Source organism: Diabrotica virgifera, chromosome 8 (genome assembly GCF_917563875.1).
Source record: "Diabrotica virgifera virgifera chromosome 8, PGI_DIABVI_V3a".
Taxonomy (NCBI): domain Eukaryota; kingdom Metazoa; phylum Arthropoda; class Insecta; order Coleoptera; family Chrysomelidae; genus Diabrotica; species Diabrotica virgifera.
The window spans coordinates 49423401-49443841 of record NC_065450.1 but is presented as its reverse complement, the minus strand read 5'-3'; the positions used below and the strand labels follow the sequence as shown (position 1 = coordinate 49443841).

At 34.2% G+C, this 20441-nt stretch overlaps 2 protein-coding genes across 2 annotated transcripts in view; one reads left to right on the top strand and one right to left on the bottom strand.

The window, feature by feature from the left end:
* Nucleotides 1–7179, top strand: part of LOC114338380 (5-hydroxytryptamine receptor 1A) — a 59965-nt gene extending 52786 nt beyond the window's left edge. The window contains exon 2 of the mRNA XM_028288971.2: nt 6691–7179. Within this exon, the coding sequence (XP_028144772.1) occupies nt 6691–7086 (396 nt within the window). The 3' untranslated portion in view covers nt 7087–7179. The remainder of the gene's footprint in view (nt 1–6690) is intronic.
* The window catches only part of LOC114338382 (serine/threonine-protein kinase SMG1), a 213284-nt gene that overhangs the window by 157361 nt on the left and 35482 nt on the right, over nt 1–20441 (bottom strand). Inside the window, exon 5 of the mRNA XM_050658765.1 lies at nt 13504–14820. Coding sequence (XP_050514722.1) covers nt 13504–14820 — 1317 coding nt within the window. The remainder of the gene's footprint in view (nt 1–13503; nt 14821–20441) is intronic.

Here is a 20441-nt window from a genome sequence, read left to right as displayed (position 1 = left end):
ATGTGATCTAGCAAAAGTCGCCACAGCAAAAATGACCACAATATAGAAGGACTGTCAAATTTCAAGAGCGTTACAGATGAGAACTATTAAAATACTTTGCGACATGTTCACAAGATCACGAGGAAGATCCCCAACAAGATTGACAGAGATCTTTGGAGACGGACAATACACGTCATCACGTCGACCACTACACTCCCTCCGGGGGTCAGGATTGAAGAGAGAGATTCAAATATAAATCACAAATGATTACATCCAATAAATAACAATTAAACTTACACAATTAGATTAAGTTTTATTTTAAACTATAATTTTTTTATATTGGCAACATGAATTTTGACAACAACTTGCACCAAAATAACAAGAAAAATAAAACACGTTTTAATTTTTTATCTTTTAGCATGTCAAAATCAGTATATTAAGGGCCATATTTTGCTACTCGATGGGTTTTTGGTGTCTCTGAACATAAATACGCCTTCAGAACCGATCTCCGGAGCCCCTGGTACCCAAGGTTACTGCTGAGGCACGTCATCTTCTGGAGTTTCAAAGGTTTTAGGCACTAAATTGATGCAAACAGATTACTCTGAGGTTTTTGTGGTTGCTGAACACGAATATGACATCTGAACCGACCCACGAAACACCTAACACCGAGTGTGACTGATATGAACCCCATCTTCTGGAATTTCGGGGCTTCCCGACACAAAATTGATGCTTATAGATTACTCGGAGCATTTTTGGATTTGCTGAACACGAATACGCCATAAGAACCAACCTCCGAAAACCAAAAACCCTTGAAGTTCCAGAAGATGATATGCCTATAAGTCACCTAAGGCAGTAGGTGCTCCGAGGGTCGGTTCTGTCAGTTTCGTGTTCAGCAACCCCAAAAACCCCCGAATAATCTGTTTGTATCAATTTAATGCCGAAAACCCCTCGGAACTCGAGACTCTAGAAGATGATGTGCCTTAGCAGTAACCCTGGGAACCAGTTGCTTCGTGGGTCGTATCTGATGAGGTATTCGTATTCAGCGACTCCAAAAACCCCCGAATAATCTGTTTGTATCAATTTAGTGCCGAAAACCCCTCGGAACTCGAGACTCTAGAAGATGATGTACCTTAGCAGTAACCCTCACAAACCATACATACTTATAGACGTTTCACGACCATGTTAATCTTTCGGATTGAATTAACGCCATCTCTTGATTGGAATGGGAACTAAATCTTCAAATTATAAATTTTGCGGGATTTTTGATGAAATTTGGCAGGAAATTAAAACAACAGAAAGACAATTCAATGTTTTATTCCATATTTTACTGAAAACTTCAAATATTCCAATTTGTTTTCAAAATGCTAAACACTACTGCTATGTGTCACGTGAAAGCACTGAGGTGTATCGAGTCGAATGAAAATTTTTGAAAGAATCTTGTACATAGGATGATTGTTTAGATAAATATTACCTTATATTCTTTTACAAACTTCCAAAAATATATAGGTCCGAAATGTTGATGACACACTTGTCTATTGGAATAAACTGTTTCAGGATCTATTATATTGTTTTTTTTAATGTGGAGAAACACAACACGGGATGATCAATGTAAACTAAAAATTCTACTCATAAAAATGGAGAGGAGGTTATTAGAGGACTTATTAAAATTGTGATTAAATCTAATTAAAAACGCAACACCACTATAATAAAATAATTAAGCCACAAACTGTAAAATAACAAATAAATTTAATTGTCAACTGTCAGTTGTTAAATATGACAAGAGAATTGACTGACAGCGACATCTCTGGATTGGAATGGTAACTAATTTGCTGTCTTGACCTTGACAATTTACGTGAAACGTCTATGAGTATGTATGGTTTGTGGTAACCCTGGGCACCAGTTGCTTCGGGGGTCGGATCTGATAAGGTATTCGTGTTCAGTGACCCCAAACCCCCCTATTAACAAAAGTTGACCCCTATTTTGATATGTTTATGCACTTTTGGATGCATTTTATGCACTTTTTCACCCATTTTTTTATTGTAGACTTTCTCCTGATGTCATCCCTAACACAATGCAAAAAAGTAGCAACTCTTTAGGTGTGTTGTATTTAAAAATCGATTTATTCCGGAGTTTTTAGTTCTAAATGCCCTGGTCTATATGGACAGGCAAATACGAATTAAACACGTGGGTGCATGTTAACCTAATTCTTATCATTTGAAATTGATTGAAAAGGAGTGATGCAGTTTCAGTGAATGGTGCAAATTATTATTAGGTTATAATAAATTATGTTAGTTATTTTGAGAAAGGAACTTGAACCAGAAACATCAAAGAAAAAAAAGTTCCGGTAGACTTTTTAAATTATTAACGCCAAAAATGCACCATTTTAAGAACTTTTTTCTACCAGGGAAAAACAAAGCCTTTTGCACTAATTTGGAGGCAATGATTTGATATAAAACACATTTAAAGCTTTAAAATAACGATTTTTAAATGTTGATTTACTAATTTGATACTTAGAAAAATGTAAGAAACTTGAGAATTCTTAATTTTCAATAAATGTTAATAATTATTGCAAAAATGAACCTACAACATTAATATTGCAAAGTTGGGTCTTCTAATGTTAAAAATGTGGTTACAATTTCAGAATGGTTGATATATTAGTATAAAAGTTATAATCCATTCACTCACGGTAAAATAATGCAAAAACCTCTAAATTTTAAAGAACCGCTTGGATTGACATGAAATTTGGTACACCTGCTACCATGTCAAAGAATAAAAGTGATATTGTGCCGATGTGTGCTTTCTCCCTGGGGGTGAGTTTCACCCCTTCTCGGGAGCGAAGTAACGTTTTAGTAACGTTTTTGGATTTAAATTAAACTAATTACTAATTAATAATAAACTAATTAATTAAGTTTCTAAATACTAATGTAGAGCAATATAAAATTAATCGTCTTTTAAAATCCCAAACAAAGTTTAAACACACTTTGAAATAACTGCATTAAAAATTAAGATCACAAGCAACAACTCATAAAAGTAAAGTGTTAATGAGGCGTAAATTTTAATGTTTCTTACTACATAACATTCGTTTAACGAACTAGAACAGGGATGGCCAAGTTCCTTGATAGTCCGAGCCATTTTCAAAAATCAGAAATTTTTCGCGAGCCGCAAATAGATACATATCAAAACGTATGCAAAAACGTTTTTTTACAGAAATTATATGTATTGAAAACATGTAAATAAAAGTACAAAATAACTTTAATAAGAAGCAAGCTCGACTACGGATGCATGTGTTATGAAACAGCAAACAAAAATCAACTAAAAAAACTGGATATCATTCAAACCACATCTCTACGACTAATCTTTGGAGCCTTTAGAACTACTCCAATAAGAAGCCTTCAAGTTCTAGCAGGAGAAATACCATTATACCTCAGAAGACAATACCTATCACTATGCTACAATTCAAAAATTCTAAACGCAAAGGAAAATACCTTTCTCGCAAGTTTAGTATCGGAAGAACCACCGGAACAATACAGAAATTACACCACCAAGGCAATACCATTTTACGAACGCATTAAACGATTACCGTATAGCATCAATCAAAACACCTTAGCATCCATAAAAAAATATCAGACACCCCCCTGGACAGTTTCTTTACCACTAGTAGACCTCTCCTTACATAATTCTAACAAACATTCACACACCTCTGCTGAGATCAGGCTTCAATATCATACAAATTTACTCAAATACTCTTCTTACAAACTTTTCTTTACCGATGCCTTCAAAAGTTGCAACGGAATAGCTGCTGCTACTGTATCAGAAAACGTAATTTCCGCCACTAGATTATCTGATGGCTGCAGTATTTATACCGCAGAACTTCAAGGAATACTTGACGCACTAAATCATTGTAAAAATACAAATGAAAACCAAATACTAATATTATCAGATTCACTAAGTTCTTTACAGGCCATCAAACATGTTTACCCTACCCACATCAATTTATTTCTAATTAAAGACGCGTTGCATCAGCTCCAATTTTCTGGGAAAACCATCTCATTTATGTGGGTCCCATCCCATGTAGGAATAACTGGTAATGAGTTAGCGGACAAAACAGCGTTCGAAGCGATAAACAATGTGAACATTCCGACTACAACAGGCATACCAATCTCTGACACTAAACCTTTATTCAAGAATCATGTAAACAAAATCTGGCAAGAAATATGGGATCAAACAAACACAAATCTGAAAACCATTAAACCAGACGTATCTTCAAAAAATCTTCCTATGCCACCAAAAAGAAAAGACCAAGTAATTACCGGCTCGGACACACACGACTTACCCACAGCTACGTAATCTCCAAGGAACCGCCACCAATGTGCCAAAGATGCCAAATACCTCTCACAGTTAACCATATAATAATAGAATGTCCAGAATACACTTCAGTGAAAACAATATTCAAGATGCCCAATAGCCTGAAAGAAGCACTGGTCACAAAATTCAATGAAGTTTTATCTTTTATAAATCATTGTAAACTGTATAACAAATTATGATTCATTTCTTTTTTTCTTTGTAAACTCTAAATAATTTCCATATTTTTGTCATTCTTATATTCTAAAAATGTATCTTTTGCTCTATCTATTTTGTATTATAAATGTACCGCTAATAACCCGAGTGGTTGATGCGGATAAATAAAAAAATAAAAAAAAGTACAAAATTCTTCTTCATGAATATATTTATATTTTGCTTTTATTTTGTTTCCATCGATTATATTTTGCTTCTAGCCAATATTACCAAATCGTCCGCAAATGCTAAGCACTTAGGATGTGGTAGATTTTTTGTGGTAGATCAGATCTGTTCTATTAGTTTTTGCTTCCTGTATATAACCTAAATTTCCTAATACAGAACACTTTTTTTAACTTCTCCTTCACAGATTTCTCTTAGAATTTGCAAAATTATTTTCAGCAATTTTCATATAATTTCAGTTTTTATTAATTTTGAACTTTTATTCTTATAAATAAAGAGATAGGTTTTAATATGTTAGTAGCTTTTCTACAACGAGGTTTAAGGTCGGGAAGATCATGCACCGACCCTACTATATTTATAATGAGGCAAGTTCAAGAGAAATCGTTAGAATACAACAAACCGGCATATTTATGTTTCGTGAACTTTAAGAAAGCATTTGACAGGGTCAAATTAAAGGACATTATCCATTTGTTATACTCAAGAGAGGAATCTCTAGGAATAATTTACACGTTCGAAAAGATCTACCAGAACAACACAATAAAAGTAAAAGTAGAAGATGAACTAACTGACCCAACTCTGGACCTCGGAGGTAAACTACACTATGTCGACATGCTGTTTTTTTTTCAATAAGTTTCTTTAATCCATTTATTTTATTAGTTGGATTATACAAATGAGTTATATATTATCATTAAAATATAGTCATATTGTCTTTCAACTAATTATGGGATATATCAGATTTTTATTAACATCCTAAGTGCTCTAAACTTTGTTGCAAACACACGCTAAACACAGTTGCTCGAAATGACATAGTGTAGTTTACCTCCGAGGTCCAGAACTGAAGCTGGCAATGGGATAAAACAGGGGGATTCCTTGTGTCCTTTATTGTTCAAACTGATCATGGACGAGATAATAAAAAAGTAAGAACTGAAAAAGGATACCAAATGGGAGAAACACAACTTAAAATAATCTGATATGCAGACAATGTAATACTAATCTCTCACACTGTAGATGCTTTACAACGTATGCTGGTCCAATTTGATATAACCGCCAGAAAATTTAACATGTTAATTTCACCAAAAAAGACAAAAATGCATGGTTAAATGGTTATAACAGCAAATCCAATAAGGTGTAAATTGGAGCTGGATGGTCAGACAATAGAACAAGTGATGGAGTTTAAATATCTAGACATCACACTATCCAGCTACGCAAAGCTCGACACAGAAGTGGAAGATCAAGTGAATAGAGCAAGCAGAGCCGCAGGTTTCCTGAACGACACAATATGGAGAAATAAAAATATCAGAAAATAAATGAAAGGTAGAATTTAAAAAATAGTCATCAGACCAATAATACGCGACAGAAACACGACCTGGCACAGAGAGGACAAAAAGATTGCTCGAAACAGCGGAGACGAAAACCCTTCAAAAAATCGATGGTAACACACTGTGGGACAGAGCTAGAAGTACAGATATACGACGGAGATGCAAGGTAAGGAGAACATTAATAACTTAGTAAAAAACAGAAGAGTAGAATGGAATGACCACATAAGACGAATGATAACAAATAGAGTAGTAAAGACAGCGAGAGACGGTTCCCCATGAGGAAGACGATCAGTGGGAAGACCACGAAAACGATGGAACGACAAATTACTGGAGGCGCATTGAAAAAACAGACGGAGTCATGTCTATACAAAAAGAAGAAGAAACTTTCTAGCTTGCATTAGGTACTGATTGTAAAAGAAATTCCAGTAAAACTTTCAATATTTTGAGACAGATGGCGCTAGAGCAGTAAATCGTCTTCATTATCTTGTGAGGGTTATTCATTGGGTTATTGCATTGTTTTCCATTTATTTAAATTCCTATTCTAAACTTACGCTAAGAAGCTATGGTTTCAAAATTCGAGTGTATATTTTTTTTGGTTTATTTCCAATAAAATACAAAAGTAAAATATGTACTAAATTTCATTTTTTTCTTTTAGGTCACCCTGATCATCTTGGGTTGCTTCACAATATGTTGGCTGCCGTACTTTGTGATAGTCATATACATCAGAACTACAAGAAACGCAGAAGCAGCCACGTTATACGAAGTGTTCTTCAATCTGGCGATGACAAATTCTTGTATGAATCCCCTAATATACGCTTGGAAAAACAAAAACTTCCGAAAGGCGTTTTTGAATCTCTTGAAATGTCACCATCCCGACAGCAAGGCGGATTTCGTCACCAACCACGTACCAAGTAAGAGGAATTCTGATAACTGTGTGTGGAACATCAACTGCCAAAGAGAAGAGCTAACAACAGGGACTGAACTATCGACTTACGATGAGAAAATAGAACATAATACGGTTCAAAAGTGCGTGGAGAACGGTGCGTGTTAAAAGACTTGAATTGTGTTAAAGACACGATATTTAAAAACAACATTTGTTTATTTAATTTTGTTAATTATAATTATAAAAAGAGATTAAAACTAATTTTTTATTTTTGAACAAGAATTTTCAGGTGTGTCATATCAATCCCTTTGCCTTTGTCGCAATAAGGGATCAGCTCCCTTATCACTTTTTCTAGATACGTTGCATAATATAATAGTTCCCTTTAGGTAAGGGTATTAAAAATTAATTTAAAAGTGAGTTATAATAATTATTTACTAATTTAGTTATTAAAAAAAATGTTACAGAGCTCCCTCACAAGAGAAACTGGTGGACACGAAAGATAACGGTTTCCGATCAAAACCTAAGGTAACATTTTTTTATACACTTAAAACGATTCGAGGATTAAGAAATAAGTTAACCCAACGTCAAGATAGTAAAGATATTTAAAGTAAACCTCCATACAAAAGAAATACCTATCGAAGACATTTTTAACATCGAGATCGGCACTCATGTGTATTTCGGAGAGATAAATTAGAGAAAGAAATATGTTTAGTAAATCTCTAATTAAAAACACGGTACCGAAATGGCTAAATTAATTACATGTGTGAAACAGCAAAGATGAAAACCCTTAGAAAAATCGATGGTAAGACACTATGGGACAGAGCTATAAGTATGGATAGAAGATCGACCGAATTTCTTAAAAACACCACTGTATTTTGAATGGACGTTGCCGCTAAGGCAACGAACGAAATGGCAGGGATACCCTAGCGGCAACTGCTAGCAAACAGTAGGAGTAACATTTTTGGATGTTGTTTTATGTGTTATTAGATTGAAAACTTAGTTTTTTTTGCTAGCAGTTGCCGCTAGGGCATCCCTGCCATTTCGTTCGTTGCAATCCGTGACTGCACGCCGGTGTTTGTCCTAGTTGGGTCAGAGAGAGCAGCATATGTGCCTCCTGATGAGAGACTAATAAGTTTCGAAACCGGTATAGGTGCTTGCTGCACACTCTGATTGCAATGAAATAATGATGCGGCTGTAGTTTCGTGTTGCAACGAAATTGAAAATGGTTATTCATTTTGATTTACATTACTCTGATTAGAGTACGAAGGGAACCATTCTCGTTGAAACTTTACCGCGCTGAGCAGATGGGACGTGAATTATACATTGTAAAATTCCCCTTTATCTTCCTTAGTCTCAGCATCCGTTATGGCTTGCAAATTGTAGAAACCTCGGAGGTGTTACCAGAGAATTACCATTGTTTTCAATCTGGTAGGATGTAGAGTAACATTTTTGGATGTTGTTTTATGTGCTATTAGATTGAAAACTTAGATTTTTTTAAACATAGTTCATCAAACTAATCGTCCTATATTTCTCACATTTCATTGCGTTGGGTTTTTTGGGTATTGTGATAAACTCAGATATTAGCCATTTTGTCGGAATTTCCCCGGTATAGTAAATTTCGTTGAATAATTCTACTAGTAATATCCATGTGGTTCTCTGTTAGTAATCTTAAAATTTCTGTAAGTATTCTAACATGTCAAGAACATTTACAAGAGTAAAAAATAATTAGTTTATATTAAGGCAATGATCCCCGATAAATATCTTTTTAATAATGTTCATAAAAACAAAATTTAGATATTATGTTAGTAAGTAAAAAGTAATTAGTGTAAAAATAGAATTCGAGTAAAACGTGTATGTATTTTCCTGTTCATTAATTTAATAAAAAATTAAGCAGAAAAACGAGATATAGGTATTACAAAAATTGATGGATTGTTATCAGTTTCATGATCATGTAGTATGATGTTACTGATTGATTTCAGAAAATTGTTTGGAGTAAATACCCGTATCAAATTATAAATAAATACAGAGAGTTACTAGTTGCAATGTTACCAGATTTACCATTTTTCTGATATCACTAGTAACTTTAATTTTTTAAATAACACTATGTATATTGTATTATTATTGGAATCCTTACTTCAATACGAGTTAAACCATATGCAACACGGTATTTTATCTAGTCATGAAGGTCTTAAAGAAATAAAATTTCACAGCGACAAGTAGTTTTGAAGTAATTTAGTAAATATAGAATGCTGTGATTTTGACATAAATTGATGCAACTAACAATAGCTTGACGTTTATTGAAAAGTTTTGTAACATAAATTCTATTAATAACCAAAACTAACAGACTTCTATCTGTTTTTAAAATCCCTACAATAAAGATGGTATTTAATGAAAATGAGCGAATTACTATTTTAATGATGAGGGGCTACGGCGCCGGCGACAGAAAAATATCTTATTCTAGCCAGTTTGTTCCAACGATACTTTCCTAAACCATTCTCATATCCGTAAGGCGACGGTACAAAAAATTGTAAAGCGCTTTGAGGAAACTGGACGAGTAAAAGATGACATTCGAACAGGTACACCAAGATGGTGATAAATTACAATAAAACTTTAAATTTAATACAGTTTCGTTGAAGATCAACAAACATCCTTACAAATACAAGATGTAGAGCTGTATTTGTGCAGAGCTGCACAAATACAAGTGTAAAGAAACGTGTCAGTTAAGAGATTTTTATTCGTTTTTGCCCAAGTGAGTTAATTTAATGCAATGATAAGAACGTAAACAGTTTTAAGGTTATGTTTATTTTCAACCACTAAGGAATAAAAACCACCTGAGCAAAAACGAATAAAAATCTCTTAATTAACACGTTTCTTTAACGAAATACCTAAATGAAGTCTTATTTTGCCACACAAAGCACATAAGAAAAATTCCTAATGATAATTTAAAGTTACAGCAAAAAAGCAAAACAATTCATATGATACGGCCATGTATAGAAAATGCCAGATGACAGGACCCCCAAACAGATTTTGGCGTGGACACCACAAGGGAGAAGGAAAAGAGGAAGGCCGAGAAGAAGCTGGAGGGAGAGAATTGAAAAAGAACTAGGGGAAATAGAAATCCCTCCAGGTTTATGGCCAAACAGAGAAGAATGGGGATTAGGAGTCAGAAGGCGACGGAGAACGCTGTAAACCGATAGTGAGCTGAAGCTCCGTGTTGGTGAAACCATATCTCAATAAATTTGACTCCCAAATTTGTTTTTCAAGGCTGGTACAATTTCATTTCTAAGGGGCATTTCATAATTATCGCTTGTTAAATTTTCTTCTATACAAACTTCTTCTTCTTAAGGTGCCTATCCGTTCCGGATGTTGGCGATCAGCATGGCTATCCTAACTTTGCTTGCTGCTATTCTGAATAGTCCGGTTGTAGATGTATTAAACTACTTTCTCAGGTTTTGAAGCCAAGATATTCTTCTTCTCCCTGGTCCTCTCTTTCCAAATACCTTGTCTTGAATAATGAGTTGCAACAAGCCATATCTCTGTTCATTCCTCATAACATGGCAAAGATATTCTAGTTTGCGCTCTTTGATTGTGTTAATAATCTCGCATTCCTTGCCTATTCTACGTAGAACCTCAACATTAGTCACACGATCCACCCACGAAATTCTCAAAATGCGCCTGTAACACCACATCTCGAATGCGTCGAGTTTTCTCAAAGAAGCCTCGGAAAGTGTCCAGGCCTCTACTCCGTATAATAACGTAGAAAATACATATAGCCCCATTAATTGAGTACCCACTATACCCAACCATCCATCTAGTATTTGTAGTCTTTAAGTACGGTGTTCAAGTATCCGGTGTGGATTTACCTCACTCCAATACCTTAAATTTTGGTGATTTGCATTCCAACAGAGTGTAAATATTGCTTTCCTTGTTAATGAAGTTCTGGTCAGTTACAATTTTATTCATTATTACCTCACTAAACTGTAATCTAAGGTCGTAGTTATCTTCATTTAATTCTTGCAACAACTGGATTTTGTAGAGTTTAAACGAATTCTTATGTAATACACGGAAGACTGAATAATGATCTACATCATGTATTTGTACAGCTCTGCGTAAGGCTGTATGTGGATCTTCAACGAAACTCTGCATTAAATCAAAAGTTTTATTGTATTTTATAAGTTCTTCGTCTACCTATTCGAACGCAATCTTACTTGTCCAGTTTTATCAAAGCGATTTACAATTTTTGTACTATCGCCTCATGGATGGGAGAATGGTTTGGGAAATTATTATCGTGGAACAAGTTGGCTACTTCACTACAAGATCGTTTTCTATCGCCGTAGCCCCTCATCATTAAAACAGTAACTCGCTCTTTTTCATTAAAAATCATCTTCATTGTAGAGATTTTAAAAAGACATAAAACTTTCAACTCTAGTAATTATTACAATTTGTTTTACAAAACTTTTCAATACACATCAAGCCATTGTTAGTTTCATGAATTGATGTTAATATCACATCCTATATTTTTTACTAAATTAAGAAAATCTACGTTTTGATTTAAATCTGTCTACCTCCATCCCCTGATACTATTTCTAGGTCTACCTGTTGTCAAGGAGGCTCTGAGGAAGACAAATTTACACCAACACGGCCGTAGTTTCTCGATATAAATTAAAACTATTTATTTCGCAGTATGGATAGAAAGCCCTCTAACGGGGAATAAGTGAAATGAATTAGTGAGACAGATTTAAATCAAAACGAAACAATAGATTTTCTTATTTTACTAATGCCATACTCTGTATTAGAGTACACAGACTCGATTCATACAGGTTATCTGAACCGTAAATTGGAATATTTTCCTAAGGGTGCCTTTTGGTATTGTCATACCTGGGTTAAACAGAGAACTTAAATCGAGTCGAAATTCATTTCAGTTATTCCCCGTTAGAGAGCGTTCTATCCATACTGTGATATAAATAGTTTTAATTTATATCGAGAAACTACGGCCGTGTTGGTGTAAATTTGTCTTCCTCAGAACCTCCTTGACAACAGGTAGACCTAGAAATAGTACTATGGGAAGATGGAGGGAGTCAGATTTAAATCAAAACGAAACCGTAGATTTTCTTATTTTACTAATGCCATACTCTGTATTAGAATACACAGACTCGATTCATACGGGTTCTCTGAACCGTAAATTGGAATATTTTCCTAACAGGGCCTTTTGGTATTGTCATACCTGGGTGAAACAGAGAACTTGAATCGAGTCGAAATTCATTTCATTTGATAAAAATAATAAACTTAAAGATAAAACCCATAACTAAATTAAAATTCATGGTGACGTTTCAAATGTGCTAAGATTGCTAAAAGAGAAAAATCAGCCCAACAAGATGATAAAGATAATTAAAGACATCAATACGAAGAACAAAACCAGAATAAAAGTCGAGAATGAACTAACATCAGAAGTTGAAATCAACTCGGGAATCCGACAAGGGGATAGCTTGAGCCCATTGCTTTTTAAATTAAAAGTACTGGAAAATGATATAAGATAGCAGAAAAACAAATAAAAATCCTCTGTTATGTTGACGACGCAATCTAGTCTTCGATAACGAGGATAACCTACAGTGAATGGCACAAACTTTCAATACAGTGGCGAAGAACTACAGCATGAAAATATCAACAGCTAAGACAAAATCCCTGGTAGTGTCAAGGGAACCCATAAGATGCAAATTAGTAATTAACAACGAACTAATTGAACAAGTCTCGAGATTCGAATATCTGGGAGTCGAAATATGTAGTTATCGAGATGTTAAAGAGAGCGTCCGAAAACAAGCAAATAAAGCCAATTACGTGTCAGGATGTCTGAGGGATTGGAGAAATAAAGACATGAGGCTGGAAAGGAAAGTACGCATATATAAATCATGTGTAAGACTGATCATGACGTATGCGATAGAAACAAGATGTGACACAGCAGAAACCAAGAGGATACTGATACTGAGAACATCAGAAATGAGAATGTTGAGGTCAATAACTGGGAAAACACTGAGAGACAGAATAATGAACGACAGAATAAGATATCTCTGTAACATACCATACATAGTACAGTGGGGAAGACAGAGAAGACGAGAGTGGAATCAGCATGTGACGAGAATGGACAGCGAGAGAATAGCCCTTATAGCCAGAGAATCGAAGCCAACAGGCAAGAGACCAATAGGAAGGCCTTTTAAAAGGTGGCGAGATTGCTGGCAGTCAACATCACAGCTACAAATACAAACTCAAAATCGGTTAAGAACATGCCAAGAGGCCTAATATAAGAAGAAGAATTCCAATAATAATGCAATATATAGAGTGTAGTATGTATTTACAAAAACCAACATGACTATTGATATCAAAAAAATGGTAAATATGGCAACATTGCAAACAGCAAATTTGAAATCTCCACATTGCAGAATATGCGTTTCCACACTTTTGGTACACTCTGTATTAATTCGGATAATAAATCTGGTTTTATACCCAAAAATTTCAACTAATTTTTCGTTTGAAAATTTTATGTATGCTCAAATAGCCATTTTGTTATTATAAAAGACAAAAGACACTCACCTCAACTCCTGTCACTCCCAAGGCGTCTTTAATGTTCGGTGTCAGCCTAAATGGCACTTTTTCTGGAACGCGTAGCGTCTTTCCCTTTTCAAAACACACGTTATAGTCAATATGTACGACGTCACCGCTAGTCAAATCAACTAACATATTGTCCAAGTGTCTATCACCCAAACCGATTATGTAGCCGATGATACTCATAACAGCGATGGAATAAGAGTACCTTTTGATCACCTGCCACCACACGTCTGGACTCACGGAGTTACACCAGAACTCCCTCGATAAGAGATCACTGGGCGTTTCGTTCATTAGTTCCGTTAACACTTGTTTTAGCGTGCTCAAAGGCCACTCTTTCCGATTATCGATATTTTTGATCCCGTGTTCTTGCAGTAATGGGTTTAGTTTGTTGTAAAACAGTTCAGACGGACGTAACACACTCGCGGTCGCGTTGCCAAAGTTTTTAGAGTTCGGTTTTGCAATTTCACGTTGTTGCCAGCGTTTATACAAGGAAAACACAGGAATAGTACCATCGACCCAAGATATCAACCCGGATCTTGGTCCCAGAGGAATAACAGAGTAGTGTCTAGCTTTGTAAAAGTTAGAACCCGAAGGATCCGCTATTTGAGCCATCATCGTATTAGCGATACTCAGAAACTGCATTATCCTTTCGTCTAAATGCAAGTCTTCTAGTCCTTTAAAAAGATATGTATAGGTTTGCCCATCAGAACCATAAAACACCAATTTTTTAGGTTTTGTCTTTGTAGGAAGGATAGAGACTATATTGGACACGTGAGAAATAGTAACATTTTTCTTTGCTATTGAAGCTAGACCAGGCATAGATATTACCGTGTCTTTAAGAGCAAAAAGCACTGGACTGATGTCTTGCATTTTTAAAGCATATGAAGCTCTTTTATGAAACTTTTGTTGGAATTTCTTTTGTAGATGCTTTAGGGGAAGTAGCGATTCTTGAGGATTTTCGGGATGATCCGGATCTTTCAGTTTCTTTAGAACATTGACGATGTCGTCTAAATACTTTTCTTGGAATTGTTTTTCGTGTGGAGTTTCCGCAGTAACACTAGTAACATCTAGTAATTGCTCTAGAACGAAAACAATCGGTTTTATTATAATTCGGTGCTTTTCTATGATCAGTGATGCCTTTTCTGTTTTATCTAAACTCGTGTTGTCGTTGACTTTTTCTATCTCATATTCCAACTGCTGTTGTCTTTTGTTGATTTCAGATTGGTGTTGCGCAAGGGTTCCTAACCACAGTTCATCCCAGAGAAGAGTTATCCTTCTTAATTCCTTAACTAATGTTTGAACCTGAAACATTAAGATGATTAATTAAATGTTGGAAGTAACGGAAATGTATAACAATCACAGCATTTAAACGAAAAAGTATCTACAGCTGTTGTACAACCTATGAATAGGTTGAGGAGTGTGGAGTGGGGAGCTGTTTCTCTCAAGTTGGCCATTCAGAATTATACATATCTGTATTTTTTAATTCATTAATTTCCATAGATTCTAATACAGATAGCTGGATCTGGATTTGGTGGATATTAAAGGAAATAGTTCGCTAAAATTATTATCACAGTGAATGACAGGACGTGAAATGCAATTTAGATTTCCCTTGTCGAGCCTTGTCTGTTATGCTTTGTTTTTCCAACTTAAAAAGCTCAGAGGATAAATAATTTCGAATTTTATTTCCTGACTTATTAGACTTTTGATTCATAGATGGTGCTAGTAGCATCGTTGGTAATTATTTTGATAATTATCCGGAAAGGATGAAAGGATTTGATTTCAGTTCAGTGCCTCTACCCAGGTGTTCCTATGAGGAAACGGTTATTCCGAAATACGTATGTAAAGAGAAATCCCGACATACAATATATGCTGTCGAGATTCTCTTTAATTTAAGTTTGAAGCAAGTAGCTGAGACACTAGCCAAGTAGCAAGATAAAGTGAAGTGACAGTGACAAAATGTCATGAATAAACTTTCTTAAAATGACTTAATGTCATAAATGATTAAGAATTTTTTAACGTAGAATAATTAGCTTAAATTGTTGTTTCTTTGTATTTTCAGGTAGTATAATTTTAAGTTTGTAAATATTGTAAAATTAATAAACTTTGTATTTTCAGAGCAACATCAATTTAGTTTAAAAAAAGTCAAAAGTCCCAAGTCCCAGTCTATAGTGGTGTAAAAAGTAACATATTACAAAACAACAATTTTGCTTAAGTACACTCAAAAATGGAAAAATTAAGGTTTGACTTTAAAATGGTAGGAGCACAAGATGGAAAAACAAATATGATGTGTATAACTTCAATTGGCACACCAGATGGAAAAACCTTTTTATTACCAGATGAGTTTCAGCCAGCGAATTTGCACAAAGAAGTGTGCAAAACACAGGTATATGCAAGAATTAAAAACTCTATAAAGAAAAGAAATAAATCTAGAAAAGTGTGGATAACCTTAACAGAAGAATTATCAAAAATCTATCTAGATGAAGATGAAAATTTATATTTTGAGAATCAATATTTGGAAGAACTGACAGAGAGTGATAGTGAACCCACATCAGATGTTCAAGTTGACACAATACAAAAACTATTGGAAAAACTGATGGAAAATAAAGAACAAACATCTGAAATTCAGAATTTAAGCAAGATAGCAAAAGATTTTATGATTGAAAAATTTGATGGAAAAAATATAAACGCAAACCAATGGCTATCTGAATTTGAAAGAGAATGCGAACGTTGTTTAATACTAGAAGAAAAGAAAAAGATTGAAATTTTAAAATTTTTCCTTGAAAAGGCAAGTATAGACTGGTACAGCTGTATGATACTAAAATTTACAGTAGAATCAGATTGGGAAGACTGGAAAAATAATTTTTGTGAAACTTTTGGAAGTAAAGGGTGGTCTCAAATCCGATATGCTCACACATTTAAATACCAGACTGGTTCCTTATTAGAATATGCAATAAAAAAGGAAAAGCTACTACTGCAGGTGAGTAAATCCATTGATACAAGCACATTAATAGATTTAATAGCCATTGGCCTACCAAATAATGTTGCAGATAAAATTGATAGAAAAATATTACAAGGTATCCAAGATTTGTACAATGAGATAGGTAAACTTGAACACCTTGCAACTAGAAGTCTAATGAAAAAGAAAAAATATGCAGAAAATAAATTCCAACAATCAGAGGAAAAAACTCCTTGTAAAATATGTGAAAATGCAAATAGAGGAAAACGGTTCCATTCTGAGGAGAATTGCTGGTTTAAAGAAAAAAAAGATAAAGCTGGTCAAGTGAGGACAATAAATAACAATGCAATGTTAGAAGTGGAATTGAGCAACGAGAATCCAAAAAACTTACAATAATACCATTAATTGTGTTCAACGTAAAAATAAACAACATACTGAATGTGAATGCACTGTATGATCCAGGATCCAATGTGTCACTGATAAATTCAAAAATATTGAAAATAAAACAGAAGGAATGGAATAATAAACATTCAGTTAATCTAAACACAATTAATGGTAGTTCAAAAACAAAAGGTATGGTTACATTAAAATTAAAAATTTTAGAAGTTGAAAAAGAAATTAATGTTTTTGTTATAGAAAATAAAGAATTTAAGGTATATTCTGACCATAAACCCTTAGAAAATATGAATTTTAAAGCTAGAACTGATGAAGAATTAGGTGATTTGGCTTACTACTTATCACAGTACAACTTTAGGGTTAAATATAATCCAGGGGCAACAAACCAAGAAGCGGACTGTCTGAGCAGAAATCCAGTATTAGAACCAGAGGAAAATTTGGACGATTTTCTTCAGTTTGTAAACCACTATTATAGTGATTTACAAATGAGTGAATCCATAAGAAAAATTAACTTAATAGATATCGCAGAGATACAACAAGATCAAAGAGATTTACACAATAGTAATTTGACATTTAAGAATGGAATCTATTATAGAAAAATGAGAAAAAGAGACAAAATTTTAATATCAGAAAATTTTAGTATAGATCTAATAAAAAGGACACATTACACCTACTGCCATTTAGGACAAACACAGATGATAAACAAGATAACTCCATTTTATACAGCAAAAAACTTGTTAAAAATATAAGAAAAATATGCAATAACTGTGAAATTTGTTTGAAAAACAAATCAAGAAGAAAACCCAAATATGGATGGATGTCACATTTAGGTCCAGCAAAACGACCGTTTGAAATAGTTTCTATAGACACTGTTGGAGGATTTGGTGGATGTCGGTCAACAAAGAAGTACCTCCATATATTAACTGACCATTTTACAAGGTACGTTTATATTTTAACATCACAGAATCAAAGTGCAACGGACTTCATAAAATTGACAAAAATGGTAACAGACAATTACCAAGTCGACATAGTGTTAGCAGATCAATACCCTGGAATAAACTCGAAAGAATACAAACAATTTCTTAAGAATAATAATACAAAACTAGTATTCACTGCTGTTGATGCACCATTTTCCAATGGGCTGAATGAAAGAGTAAACCAAACGCTCGTAAATAAAATAAGATGTAAAATAAATGAAACAAAAAACAAAGTTGCATGGTCAACAGTTGCACAAAAATGTGTAGCAGCCTACAATAAAACAGAGCATACGATAACAAGGTTTACTCCAAAATATCTAGTAGAAGGTGAAAACACAAACATACTACCTGATGAAATAAGACCTACAGTCACACAAGAAAAATTAAGTAAAGATAGAAAATTAGCATTGAAATATACATTAAAATCACATGAATGCAACAAAAGAAGATTTGATGCACATCGAAAAGACCTACAACTAAATGTTGGAGACCAAGTATACGTGGAAAATGGTAATAAATTAAACAGAGCAAAGCTAAACGAATTGCGAACTCGACCGTACACAATTAAGAAGAAATGGTCGAATTCTATCTACGAATTGGACACTGGACACAGTAAAGAAGAGTCAAATCTGTTCCACATTACAAAACTAACACCGTTGTTTGAAGAATCCAAAAATGACCACACAAATACCTGTCTAGTTCTCACCTGAAGGGGGGGGGGGGAGATGTAAAGAGAAATCCCGACATACAATATATGCTGTCGAGATTCTCTTTAATTTAAGTTTGAAGCAAGTAGCTGAGACACTAGCCAAGTAGCAAGATAAAGTGAAGTGACAGTGACAAAATGTCATGAATAAACTTTCTTAAAATTACTTAATGTCATAAATGATTAAGAATTTTTTAACGTAGAATAATTAGCTTAAATTGTTGTTTCTTTGTATTTTCAGGTAGTATAATTTTAAGTTTGTAAATATTGTAAAATTAATAAACTTTGTATTTTCAGAGCAACATCAATTTAGTTTAAAAAAAGTCAAAAGTCCCAAGTCCCAGTCTATAGTGGTGTAAAAAGTAACATATTACACGTATAGTAGATGCTCTGTACTGTGATCAAATCTGAACCATCTTTTCTTTTCTTTTAGAATATAGATAGAAGCTGGTCAGAAGCTTAAAAACGAATGCAACAAACAAACTAATCACAGATTTAATCCCTGTGTCAGAATGGAGTAACCACTACGAAAAACTGATCTGGATTAGAGAATTGTCCATGATAAGTCCTGCACTTGTGTATATTTGATTACAGTTGACTCCCCCTGTAACGATAACTGAAATGGCGGACTAATTACATACCTCTTTATAAGCGGATCTCGTTATATCAGACAACAATAATATTGAAATGTTTTGATGCCTCTTACGTAATTTATTAGGTGTCGATGGTTGACCTGAACAATGAGACTTCGCCATCGTAAATTGTAAATTTCCTACAATATTCAATATTGGTCGATAAAGGAAGAAGTTTATTACAGGCGGTGGATTTTATTACAGCACTGGCCTCGATAATAACACATATGTTGGGCATTTCTATATACATGCAGTTGGGGTATTTATTTATAGCCATTACTACGCACAAACATTTTCTTCGATTTCATTTTTCCTCGATATAACCAAATATGACTCGTTATAGAGGTGTTATAGTTCAATAGGAATTTCATGGCAATCTAGTGTATCTCGTTATAAGCGAAACCTCGTAATATCCGTGTTCGATATAGAGAGAGTCCACTGTATTAACTTGTATAGTTTAAAAATCACTATAAATTGGAATAACGTCATTACAATTCTTCTGCGTAGACCCAAATTAGCTACAATGTAGCAAGAAATGTTTTTTCTCTGGTAAAAATAAATCGGACCTTAACCCTTTGAGTGCGGGAACCTCATCACGCTCGAGGCACTTTAGGTGGGCGGTTCATGCCCATTCATTCAGAAACCATCTGATGACATTATATATTTTATATTTTGTTTACGTTATATTTTGTCTATACGCAAATAATCGCTAACCGCAGCGAAGCGGTTAGGCTTGTTGCATATATGCGTTTCCCGCACATCTCGTGCACTACTGACATTACGCAAATATGCGGTTCCCGCAGTCAAAGGATTAAGGATTAACACTAGAAAGTCGGAGGGGCCAATGTGGCCCCTGTTGCTATTTAAAGTTACTGTAGTTTTTTTATTTGAGGCAATAATATTTTCATATTTTATGATTTTTAGTATTTTGATACAAAGCCTTATTTAACACAAAAAAATATTGTTTACTAAATTTATTAAATGGATTTTTTACAAATCTACCATAGAAATCTAAAGGGGCCAAATTGGCACCGGGTAAGTTATTATCTTTTTCTGGGAAATTCGACGATCCTTTCTTTCAAATTCCTGTCGAATGAGTAAAATTATATTTATGTATGTTTATTCTAAATGGTTACCCTTATACTGGTACTGATCATCTACATCTACGTAATAAAGATACAATTGTTGGTGGACACAAGTGAACACAAAGATGCAATTGTTGATGTAGAGGACCAAATGACGCGTCTTTATACTAC